Source organism: Dreissena polymorpha, chromosome 10 (assembly GCF_020536995.1).
Source record: "Dreissena polymorpha isolate Duluth1 chromosome 10, UMN_Dpol_1.0, whole genome shotgun sequence".
In the NCBI taxonomy this organism is placed as follows: Eukaryota; Metazoa; Mollusca; class Bivalvia; order Myida; family Dreissenidae; genus Dreissena; species Dreissena polymorpha.
In genome coordinates, this window is record NC_068364.1 from 34559134 (window position 1) to 34572472 (window position 13339).

Sequence of the window (13339 nt, forward strand, 5' to 3'; positions counted from 1 at the left end):
CGTACATAAAGTAAGCAGAAACTAGAACCTAATGATGTTCGCATCTATATATTTATGCAGCAAAGCCATGTATTTTAAGTACAATTAAACATGTTAGCGGAATGCAAAAAAATAAACAGTGGACCATAAAAGAACGTTTCGCAAAATCAAATCTGCATCAAGATAAATTGCGTGTATTTATTCACCAACTCACATAGGTCGCATGCCAGCCGGTGTATATGGCGGGACACTCACAGCTGTAGGCCGTACTGCCCACGTGACACGTGCCGCCATTCTGACACGTTAATTATTAGTACTATATGTAATATGGGAATTTTTTTATCCAATAAAACGTCGCCGAACATGGTAATTACTCGAATAGGCGCACTTGGAATTATGCTGTTTTCGACAAGATAATATAAATACAAACATCAATTATATACATGTATTATGGCATACGACATATAGTGGGTTTTGTCCTCCAGTTGTCTCGTGAAATGTTTTTGGGAATCTTACCAACTAAACAATCCTATGAAGCACAACATGCAACATAATTATACAAACGTAAGGCGAGAGTGGTCTTTTTTTAAATAGCAGGTAAATCAATATTGTTGTTTAATTAGTATATTTGTCCCTACCCTCACACACGGAGGCAGACAATGGCCCCAATAGCATTGAGTACTTTATCCAAAACTCCACTACGTAGATAATGACGCCTTTGCTTTTCACATTGTTTGCCTCGGCGACAGTCGATGAGTCAGCCGCAACTGTAGAAGTGATCGAAATACCATTTAAGAAAAAAAATAAGTGTCACTGCTTGGTCTTAATTTAAGGGACTTGTTCACAGATTGCAGATGTGTCGATTTTTTAACTTTATGTCATAGATTCCAAATCAAAACAGCACTCGAACAAAATATCACTAATGGCATAGACTCATGCTGAAGATAATGTTTGGCTCATGAGTTGTCTTCATTTAAAATTGATAAAATTATACAGCATCACAAACATGAAACGTACGAATGATTTGGAGTGAGTCTGTGGTTTTCATTAATCTTGTTCAAAACGAATGTATCGTTTATATCAAGTGCTAATTTGCATGTGTTGGCACATCACTCTGAATGGCTGGTTGCTTAAGAGGCTGCAAACGGTAATCCACACGAAACTGGTATTAGCTTGTTCGTTAATAAAATTATATTCGTGTGATTATACTATATTGTTCCGAGGTTAAAATTTAGCAATATCCCAAATAAACTTAAACAAGAAATGTGTTTCTCAGAAACACTATGTCCCCTTCTGCGCCGCTTTGACTTTTTTTTACCTTTGACCTTGAAGGATGACCTTGACCTTGACCTTCCACCACTCAAAATATGCAGCTCTATGAGATACACATGCATGCTTAATATGAAGGTGCTATCTTCAATATTGCAAAAGTTATGGCAAATGTTAAAGTTTGACCAAACCAACAGACCAACAGACCAACAGACAGGGCAAAAACAATAAGTCCCCCACTATAGTGGTAGTGGACATAAAAACTTAAAAACTTAAAATTCCATTTGTACTTAAAACGCGGTGTTGCTTTGAAATGCATAATCATGTATACATCTAAGACTTTTAGTGCAAAGTTGGTTCTTACCGTCGGTGACAATAATAGCTATTTGTGTGGCGTTGCTCCTCTTGCCGTTGGTTTCTATGAACATGGTAGACATCAGCTGCACTAGGGCTGCAGTAGTATTCTCCGTTCCAGCGCTCGGAAAGCTAAGGTAGTCGAAAATACGCTTTAAGGTCTTTAGCTTCGTTATTATGTACAATTTGGTCTGATAAAACAAACAAATAAATACCGAGTGGTTCCGAGAAAAAAAACACGAACAATTAACTGACATTTACTATAGATGTTGTTGAGGAACACACTTTTTCAGAGAACATAAACATGAAGTCATAAATACATAGACAATGAAAACCAACCTTATTCCGTAAATTGCGTTTTTTAATGCGGTCGCGTCCGAATAAGAATTTAAAAGTATTGGAAAGGTAATCTCGGTCCCAAAAATCATGACCCCAATCTGCGTGTGGGATGGACCTATGTTGAAATGGTCAACAAATCGCGACATGAACGCCTTGGCGGACTGGAAGCCCGAATCGCTAACACTTCCAGACCCGTCTACCATGAACACTATGTCTGCCATCGTGTTTGTGCTGCATTCTGAAAATAATGACATAATGTTCTAGGCATCACCATCAGCAAGGCAGCTAGGTTACGGTTTGTGTTGTTGTTGCTTGCTTTTGCTTTTGCTTTTGGCGCTGGTATTTAAGGAAGCAATGCATTCACAGTATTGCTTAGCATCACTTTCTGCGATAATTATTGACATATTTGTTTTTCCACTTGGTTGAGGTTCAATCAATATAACAGTAGTACTCACTAACGCCTCAATATGATACAACAATTACATGGTTGTCGGTGTGATTATTTTTATTATTACCGCGATGGCGATACTATTTATATTGATAATATTGTGTATTATGTATCATGACCACAAAAATGTGACAGGAACTCTTGGTCCAAAACTTGCACATTCCGAATGTACAATTGATGTACGATCGAGCTTAACTGGAATGATACATACCGTATTTTGCGTCGAATCCAGACGTTTACTACGTATTAATTCAATAAATATAAATACCTAATTTATACAAAAGAAACAATAATTATGCCATGTGACAGCATACATATCTTTATTTATTTGTTAAGTTATATATTTGCATGTATAATTTTTTTAATATTTAAAAAAGTATATTTAACCAATTTCACCCGGCTATATGTATTCTTTTAAACAGCATGGGTTACTTATAGCCATAATTTCATATTTTAAAACGTACGCAGTTAAGTATAGAGTAAACTAGGTTCTCGGATGCTAAAACAATCCAAAATGAAATCACTTTCAAGCACATTTTTCTTTCAATAACATCTACACCAAATATGATGTAAGAATGAGGTCACCGAATTTATATGGATATAAAACACAATGTTCTACGATTGGTCCACGGTTATCAGTTCAAGCAACTACAAAATTAATATAAAAGATTGTGGTCGATAAAACTTAAATTTCCCATTCATCAATTAAGAGGAAGTACAGAACAAGAAGGCATGGCATACGAGAGCAGCTATTTATTATCGTTATCCTACATGCACACAACACACAAACACACATGGGCTCATAGAGGGGATATGATCGAGCCACATTTTTCAGGTGCGGGTATTTGGCTTGTATTTAAAAACTCCTTTTATGTGTTCAAGATGATTGTGTCCACAAATGTCTCTTCCTAACTAGCGATAACTACTGATTAGTAGACACTACTTTCAACCACGCCCGAAAACTTAAATTTTAAGTCAATATCTTAATTGAATTACAGGGCTTTTTCATGATATGGGGAAGAGCATGGTCTTCCAATGTGGAGGGGAAATGTATCGAAAAAAATGCGAAGATATCTATTGACCCGTTGAAATTTACGGGTGTTTTAAGTATCTTATTATGTGATGTATTTAAACTATCGATGTCTTATTTTATGTACGAGCTAATATTGAGTATACTTGAAATTGAATTGATTGGTTCGTGTGCATAAGATTATGTAAATGCATTTTCAAAATGTATCATTCAATAAGTACTCACTTACGAATGAACGTTCCCCGATGAACAACAGACAGACAGACAGTCGGGCGGACGGACGAACGGACGGACGGACGAACGGATGGTTGGACGGACGGACGAGCGGGCGGGCAGGCAGGCATGCATGCATGCAGACAGGCAGGCAGGCAACCAGCCAGTCAGCCAGACAGGCAGATAGACAGACAGACAGACAGACAGAATGTTTTATTGACGTAAACTTTACAGTTGTTTGTCATTCACAAATGCACAAACATCTATCAACATATTAATATTTCATCGTGACTACAAATTAATTTGGCTAAATATAATCTTGATCGCGTAAAGATTATCACACATTCCATAAAAACTTTTTGTGATTTGCACAAATAACAAACTATGCCACTATAATAAAGTGTCTCATTCGATTAATCTATAAAGATGATTAAATATTGAATTCAACAAAAAAATGTTTTTACACATAACAAAATATGCAACTACAATGTAAGAGTTTTTCTAGACGGACCAACATTTATACATGATGAATAAAATGAATTAAGTTGTTAAACCGATGGAGATGGAGGTGTGTCGGTCTGGGCGGGTCTCCTGCATTGTCTTCTCAAAGACAAGGTTACACAGGGCATGGGAGGCGCCCACTGATGTCCTAAAAAAGTCACCATCTGTTCATTTGGCAAACAAAATTAATTACTAGTTGTTAACATGTTTTGAGTAATTTTATTGAGTAAACTTTAATTATATAACGTCGTGCGCATAACAAAGTGGCGGTAATGCCTTTTTTTAATGCATAAAAGGTGCCTTTTCACGTCTTGGTAAATTAACAAATTTTTAAAAAAATCTTTCAGAATCGCAAATTTTCGTTGTAGATATGATATTTGTGAGTAAACAGTAATACTGAACATTTACCATGCTCTAAAATATCCATTATATGCATATTTGACAATTTAAAAACCTGAAAATTAGAAAGCGCTGCGACGCGAAACGATTGAATAATTTGGAGAGTTCTCATGTCGTTATATTTTGTGATAATACTAGGATTGCGTATATAAAGTACAAAATACATCACTCATGGTATGAACATGGATTGCCGATTGGCCTAAGCGATACACTTTTATTTCAGGGGTCAGTGTTTCGAGAACAGTTGAGGGTTCCTTTTTTTCTTTAATTTAAATCTTTTTATTTTTACTGGAGCTTTATAGATCCAATGTTTACATTTATCAATATAAAGCATTTAATGACAAACTTCAATACATGCCAAAATCTTTGAAAAGCTCCCTTTAATAGAAGGTATATGTTCAATCTATTGTTTTCAAATTAGCAAAACAGAAACAGCAAATGAATGAAAACATGGTCAAATCCCGTTTCTTTATCTTATGTGAATCATTAAATCGATAATGGAATGAAAAAGTTCATATCTTTAACCAAGTACAACAAGGATTGATATTGACTTTTTGCCTGAAAATGTTTCTTGGCCATGAAATGAAGACATCGGTTTTGTGTGCTCAACACCAGACGTGATAGTTACCACATGTGTATGGAAGGGAAAGACCGCCAATATAATTTATCACCAGAAATGTTGCACATGTTGAGTATTAAGCTGATGTGTTCTATGTTGCAATTATAGATTATACAAACATGTCAAATAATATCCGTTCAAACAAAAAAGGTTTGATATTTTATGTTTCAATTTTCAAAACTGTTACTTTTTAAGGTGGATACATCTCAAAAGTTCATCTTGTGCATTGTCCAATTAAAACTGTACAATGAATAAAAAATGTAAATGTTCAAAATGTAAAATATACATTTTATGATTTACTTCTATACACAAATCGCATACACAACGCACAAAACTTTGTCACAACTCTAACGTTTCTTTACAAAGTCGAATGCTAAAATATACAAATCGGCAACAGTAACTTTTACGAACTGCCAATTTCCACTGTGAGCATGTAAACACGTCTAGATTGGTCAACGCGTATCTTTACATCTTGCAATGTTACAAGTTAACATTTGCCCAATTGTAAAGTCTGTAATCTATTCGCGTTGGAACCGAAAAAAATTATTTTTCGTCTTAGCCAGGAGCCAATGCTGCGCTTACAGACCGGGAACAATTGTGACATGACGTCACACGAAATTTGTATCCCGAATAAAATGTCTGGGTAACAAACTGATGACTACCTGTTAAATGTAAACATTGATTCTTCTGGTGCAATAACAAAAATAGTCAACTTCGTTAAATACAGTATGTTGGTAAAAATATATAGGTAATTTTTAGGTGATATACATGTCTATTATCTGTAACATTGTTAACAAACCAAGCTTATAACACAGAAACAACAGTTTTAAACTGCCTCAACCGCTTAGTGGTAGAGCGTTTGCCTCGAGTGCATGAGGTTGTGGGTTCAATTCTTAGCCGCATCATATCAAAGACGTACAGAAACGGTACCAGTTTCTACATACGGTTAACGCTTACCACTTTGCAGGAAAGCATTGGTTTCTTCTCAAAAATGAAATGAGACCCTCGTGGTGATGGATTCCATCAAGAATGAGGTGTCGAGTGTGACTAATAAGTTGCCAAAACTTGTTTCAGAATCGAACTTAAATAAATTTCTATAATCTAACCATCAAATATAATTAAAAAATATATCACACAGATGCCAAACAGTTTATTTTATAAAATAAACATTGAAAAGGGGAACAATACATGATTCCTCTTTGAACTTATGTATCACAAAATAGTCATGTGGTCCCTTGTACTCTCATACACGATAAAGCCCTGTCTCTATTGTACGTCTTTGGTAAGAGAGAACATATTTGAACTAGGTTGGATGGTGAAAATACATAGGGCATGAATATCCCATTAAATGGGAATGTCACTCCACCACAAATTAGTTGAACGTAACCAAGCTGAGTCTGGTCTGTGTTCAACAGATAATGGGGGCAGACCTCCATGTCAAATCAGAATTAATGTTTAAACCTAAAACGGTAAAGAACAAAATCTAAATAAATAAATGCTATGTGAATTGTGCATTTAAATTTTGTTAACAAGTAAATTGTTTACAAATTACAGCGAGCAGGTGGTCGAGAACCACTTATTGTGTGATCCAATGTGCCTAACACATATCTGCATACATGAATATAACAATAATGATGATGATATATCGAAATCTTAATAAATCCTTACCTTGGACCTATCAAGACTATGAAGTTAAGCTGGACAGTAAGTTCTGCCACGATAACAGAAGGCAAGCTACTACTAACTACAATGTGTACCCTAACACCGGTTGACTTTGCGGTTCACTGCTTAATATGGAAATGCGTTGTAAAATGTGAGAACAGGCAGATGATGTGGTAAGAGCAAACGCTTTAAGCATTTGTCGTCTGCTAAATTTTACTGCAGTAATCCACACAGGCAGTCATGGGTTACGGTTCCTACCGTAGCTAAGCCATACTGATTTGCAAAATTGCGTCTGCATTATTTGTGCGCTCACAAATAAAACATATTCAAGATGCTAATGTAGTTTGTCATCGACTTCCTTACTTCATTTTCTGCTTTACAATTGTACAAAACAGATATTAAATGTTGCATTTAAGCATTTTAAAAGTGCTCTGTTTTGTACAATCAGGAGAGTACCTAGGAGATTAACTCCCAATATCCAAACTTTCTCTGGAAAGTTCCAAGGAGATTAACTTCCAATATTTAAACTTTCTCAGGAAAGTTAACAGGAGATCAATAATGTGTAGGACATATATTTTCGTTGCGTACGTGGTTTAACGATACACGAATTTAACACAAACACTTCGAAAAATGACCGACCAAAATGCCTCATTTTTTTTTCTCTCCAAAAATCAGAAATCCATGAATTGACGTCTATGAAGAAGTCATGTTTTGTAAAACCACAAAATGTGATGCAGACGAAAAGAAAAGATTACAGTTACCGAGCAGTTAAGCGTGTTCAGAAATGTAGCGTTTATAAAAAAAATATTGTAGAATGTTTGAAAAGAGGGGTATCATGCATGAGATCAAATAAATGCACAACGCTCTGAGAAAACGTAAGCTCGATAAGTGTCGTCCAAGATAAGCCTGAGCTTTCCTCACAGGCTAATCAGGGACGACACTTTCCGCTATTAGGGTATTTTTAGCTTAAAAAGGTATCTTCTTAGCAAAGATCTTGTTTAAGCGGAAAGCGGACTGCACAGGCTACTCTGGGATATTTAACGCGCACGCATTTAGCCCTATTTTCTCAAAACACAACTGAAATATAATTACCGGAGGGTGCGTGGGTAGCTTTTTCAGGACACTGTGATGGTCTTGGCGTCCCTACAGCATCAGGTGTATGATATAACCCGACAACTTCAACCTCATATTCCTGAACTTTGGTAGTATCAATAATATGTTTGAATTGTTTCCTATATTTGCATACGTGCATGTTCACGCATGCGCATCACCTGTTCTATTAGGACGTAACAGTTTATTTCATGTGTTACGCTTGAATATATTTAATTCCCCACAAGAACGGAACGTATTATATTCATCGTTAACGGCATTTTAATATATTCAAGACAAATAGGCTCTGTCAAGTCAGTCTATGACACCAATGCGGACTGATTTACATCAACTGGAAACATTTGAAAATTCTATAATAATACTATTCGTAAAACGTACCAACTGAAAACAGTCCAGGTATTTCTTCGTAGTAACCATATTACAAGTAACATGATGATTATTTTAAATAATATATAGATAAAAATATTTAGCAAAAATGCGAACACAATTGCATATTATTAATTAACTACAATATAAACAATTTTTTTTTATAAATAAAAGTAAGTTTTTCACACCGGACAACATGATTCAATGTGTATCGTTTCTGATCTTGATTGCATAATCAGATAATTCTATAAATAGGCGATTGATTTCCACAATGGGAAAAGTACATGTACCGTACAAATTGGGAAAATTAGCGCATACAATCCAGAAATTGAGAAAATTCACCTCCTAAAAGCATACGTTTTGGAATAATGGGTCTTTTTAATTCCTTGGTATAAAGTGTACAAACCAATTCAATAAATCATTTTTATGCATTTTGGATTGAAATGTTCCACGTCAGTGCACATTTTATTTGTTAACTTGTTTATTATTCACTTTTGGAACACAATTAACAAAATTGTTCTTCCCTTTTGGGATTTATTCAGGCGGCAATAGGGAATTTGGTTATTTGTGCTAATTTGGGAAAGAACCTTTACGAAAACTTTATACAGAAGGAAAAAAATCGCTGGAAATTATTGATAAGTTGAACTATACAATATTTGTAAAATGTAAAAATAGTGTACGTACGATTCTTAATTCCGTACAACATAAGTCCGGGTGTTTCGCCGATGGCCGCCTCGTTTCGGATCGTGAGTGCCCAATCAGACGTTGGCACAGAAGACTGCGCGTCCAGCTCGTCTCGATTGCGAACGTCGCCGAATCCAACCCCAAACATTCCGACCCCCTGTGCCTAAATTGTAAAAACAACATTTTACAATAAAGGCACCAAAATTGGAATATCTTTTATTTATTTTGCCGAAGGTAATAAGCACTTCTCCCCTGACAATTTTTCTGTAGTTTCATTTTTTTAAATTTATATTTACCTGAATGGTGCACGCACAGATGATACATCAAAAGCGTCATCGATTATTCCATTTCCAGTCATTAAGATAACGAATTTCTCTGTGAAAAGGTTCTCTTGGTGTCTCTATTCTTGGTTATTAGTTTATTATTTATTTTAAAGACTTAAAATGGGTTGGTGAATACGGGCACAGTTAGTCCCTGAAATTTACCTGAATGGTACATGCTTCAGTTGCAGCCTCGAAGGGGTCATCACTCGTGCCGTTTCCGGTCAAATGAATGATGTAATTCTTGGCGAAATCCCGGTCCCCGTTCTCTGGAGTGAACATCTTGGTACGTACATGCTTCAAGGCCGTGGCGGTATTCTTAGTGCCTGGTCTGTACACAACCTACCATAGAAAACCTTGCTGTTTTTTTCGGCTTTCCTTTAGATATGTTCACTTCCGTAATTTGTAGAGACGCGGAAACTGAGAACAATGCATGTGCGTATAGTGTCAATCCATATAAGCCCGTGCAGCTCGCACTTACTTATTAGTGACTGCACTTGCCGTTTTTGTGGAATTTGTTACTAAAAGGATGTATCCTCTGAGCGAAAATCCAGTTGCATGCTGGGAAATTTGTCGTCTGCTAAAATGTCGTCTGCTGAATTTCTAAAATTAGCATTTTCTTCGATATTTTTCCAAAGAATACTATCAGAATAGCAAACAGTGTGGATCCTGATGAGACGCCACGTTCTGTGGCGTCTCATTTGGATCCAAACTGTTTGCAAAGGCCTACAAAATTCGGTTCCAGCGCTGAAAGAGTTAAGGAGGATTGTGCCTTCCCTTATTAGCCTGTGTGGACTGCATGACATGCTTAAATGGGCCTTTTCACGTTTTGGTAAATTGACAAAAAATTTAAAAGTTGTTCCAGATTCGCAAATTTTCGATTTACTTATGATATTTGTGAGGAAACAGTAATACTGAACATTTACCATGCTCTAATATAGCCATTATATGCATCTTTTGACGATTTGAAAACCTGAAAATTATAAAGCGTTGCAACACGAAACGATTGAATAATTTGGAGAGCTTTGTTGTTGTCGCTATATTTTGTGAAACTACGATGATTGCTTATATATAGTATTAAAACATCCGATAGTATGCGGAAGAATGGTCCAGGGGTCTAAGTCGGAGACTTTTTACGCCAGGACTCCAGGGGTCAGTGGTTCGAGCCCTGTTGAGGTTACTTTTTTTTCTTTTTTTTTTAAATTATATTCTTGATTTTTTACTGGAGCTTTTAAGAGCAAATGTTTACATTTATCAATAGAAAGCATTTAATGACAAACTTCACAACATGCCAAAATCTGTGAAAAAGCCCCTTTAAAGGCATTTACAATAAATAAATGAATAACTATTATGTAGTTAAATGTGCCGCGTGAAAACATGTGTGTTCACTGCTCAAACGGTCTTTGATTTGATTAACAAATTAATGTTGCAACGGTCTTTATCAAAGATCTTTCTACAAATATAGACAATCACATTTAAGTACCCTAACGTTGTTTAGTATAACAGTTGGGGCTGAGAATATACAAACGGCGAGGCGTGTGTTCTGTTTGTCATTTGATGGTTAAAAGACGTAAAAAGATGGTTATGATACATATTTGTTACAAAATATTTCAAACCACAATGCAATACCCTATTAACGGCCGCCTGAACATCTGCTTTCGTCAAATGGTCTTTAAGGTCAAACTGTTTGTAGCCAGTGTTGCTGTAGATGAGGTACCCGACCCTGCAAGAGAAATGTTTAATGTTAAAATTAAGTAGAGCTCTGTCACAAACCTGCAACGTTCTTTGCTGTCAGTAATGTTCCAGGACAAATACTGTACATTCATGGGCATAAATTTTGTTTAAAAAAAAACATTACCTCGTCACGTAAATTTGTGGATTTGTGATTTTGCGGAAAAATTGGCATTTGGGTTGGTGAATTTCCGATCTCTTTTTGTGAAATTCGTGGATCGATCAATCCACGAAATCAACGGAAAAAAATGTGCAACTAACAATAATTAGTTTACAGTTACTGGGTTTTTTCCAACAATGTCATGGGTTTTCGTGATTTTCAGTCGAGTTAAACTTTTGCAAGTAGGCTCGTTAAACTTAACTATCAATCCACTGTTTATGTTCGACACAGAATGAGAACAGTCTAGACAATTATGGTATTTATGAACAATTCAGTATGTAAGTGTCTAAACAGATCTGTTTCCATGTCACCGGCCTAGAATGCATGATATTGATATCGATCATATAGATTGCTCATATCTTGAAGAAAGTACGAATAAGGTTCGCCTTAAGGAATAGACCGTAAATAGGTCTCCAGGTCAAATCGTAGAAAAACGTGATACCATTCTAGAAGTCACATCTAAATCTTGATGAAAATTGGTCCAATTTTTAATTTTGGTAATATATAGAGTAAATTTGTATCTGGTCACGCGAGAAACTAGGCCAGTAGGTCAAATCTGATGAAAACTTAGATACAACTCTATAGGCCACATGTATGACTCGATCTTTATGAAACTTAGTCAAAATCTTGACAATATATAAAACAAGTTGGAACCTGTGTCAGGTACGTCCAAAAACTAGGTCACCAGTTAAAATCTTAGAAAACCTTAGAGTCCGCCCCTGCTAATCAGGTACGACACTTTGCGCTCTTATGGAATGTTTCGTTTAAAGAATGTTTCTTCTAAACAAAATACCATTAAGCGGAAAGTGTCGTCTCTGATGAACCTGCGTGGAGCACACAGTCTAATATGGGACGACACTTTACGCACATATAATAAGCCCAGTTTACCAGAACGAAGTTAAGAAATTGGAGTCAATTAGTCTTGTATTTTTATTTTAAATGCTAGGCTCTTTAAAGCATGGCTTACCTAAATTCTTCGTCATCGATGTTCATTTGACGGATGGAATCCCGGGTATAATTGATCATCCACCGGAAATGCTCGGGTGTTACCGAAGAATCCAGCACAAAAATTACATCATAGCCGGTAACTCGCGGGGCTATGAAATGTACACGAATAAAACATTTCAAATATGTTATTAACGCAGTTAATCTCTTGAATTTCTCGTGGTAAGGGCATTCGCTTACCTAGCGCGAGGTCGAAGTCCGAGCCCTACATGTGACAAGTTCCGACATGGCCGGCTACCTACCCAGCAGCTGGTTCAATTTAGCCTCATTCTTGGATAACTGATTTTAATGCATGTGTGTAAGCATGTGCGGACTGCACAGGCCTATGACGACACTATAAGCACATGCATTTCGCCCTGCGTTCCCTAAACAAGGCTTAATTCTGGGATACCCATGGCCTTTCTGACAAGCGGCCAGCAAAAGGACAGGACTCTTCATTAGTAAAGATGTTCATTAATATGTTATCAAAATTAGATGGCTTTTAATTGATGACGCTACAATTTACAAACACTTTAACTTTACTTTTTTACTTTGCGCTAGAGCGAAATCGTTAAGCACTATTCCTTCAGCATGGTTTATGGATGGATCATCAAAATACAATTTTGATGTGCCATATTATTATATGATATGTTTATGTAAAGTACATTCTACCACGGCACGTGACTTGTTTTCTGTATACAAAGAAAGAAATATACCGTGGATTATTACCCCGATATACCAACGGTTGTTAGTATGACGTCACTTTTGATTGTCCGCGCACTATTTATGTATGAAGACGACGTCATTTGATTTTCATTGTTGTGGTGACGTCACGTTTTCGCGGAAAGTGGAGGACGTTCGGTTAATATAATTCTCATTTATAACCTTTAAATCGCGGGTCACTTATTAATGAAATCGTGTTAGAATCGAAATAATCGACGGGCAAACGTTGGTTATTGTGGTAATAACCAACGGTTTGTCGTTCCGATGCTTGTGATCAAACCACTCGGGCTACGCCCTCGTGGTTTAATTCCTACGAGTCGGAACTCCATACCGTTGGTTATTACCGCAATAACCAACGGTTACCCGTCGATTATTTCTTAAACAAAACATGTACGTAATTATATGTTTTAGACAAGTATAAATGTTTTGTGTAATAAATAAAAACAAA

At 36.2% G+C, this 13339-nt stretch overlaps 1 protein-coding gene across 1 annotated transcript in view; it reads right to left on the reverse strand.

The window, feature by feature from the left end:
- Nucleotides 1-13339, reverse strand: part of LOC127847187 (uncharacterized) — a 150298-nt gene that overhangs the window by 54568 nt on the left and 82391 nt on the right. The window contains exons 13-20 of the mRNA XM_052378910.1: nucleotides 12152-12281; nucleotides 10923-11016; nucleotides 9459-9635; nucleotides 8974-9136; nucleotides 7906-7956; nucleotides 1942-2179; nucleotides 1613-1734; nucleotides 618-746 (exon numbers count right to left, since the gene is read on the reverse strand). Of these exons, the coding sequence (XP_052234870.1) occupies nucleotides 618-746; nucleotides 1613-1734; nucleotides 1942-2179; nucleotides 7906-7956; nucleotides 8974-9136; nucleotides 9459-9635; nucleotides 10923-11016; nucleotides 12152-12281 (1104 nt within the window). The remainder of the gene's footprint in view (nucleotides 1-617; nucleotides 747-1612; nucleotides 1735-1941; nucleotides 2180-7905; nucleotides 7957-8973; nucleotides 9137-9458; nucleotides 9636-10922; nucleotides 11017-12151; nucleotides 12282-13339) is intronic.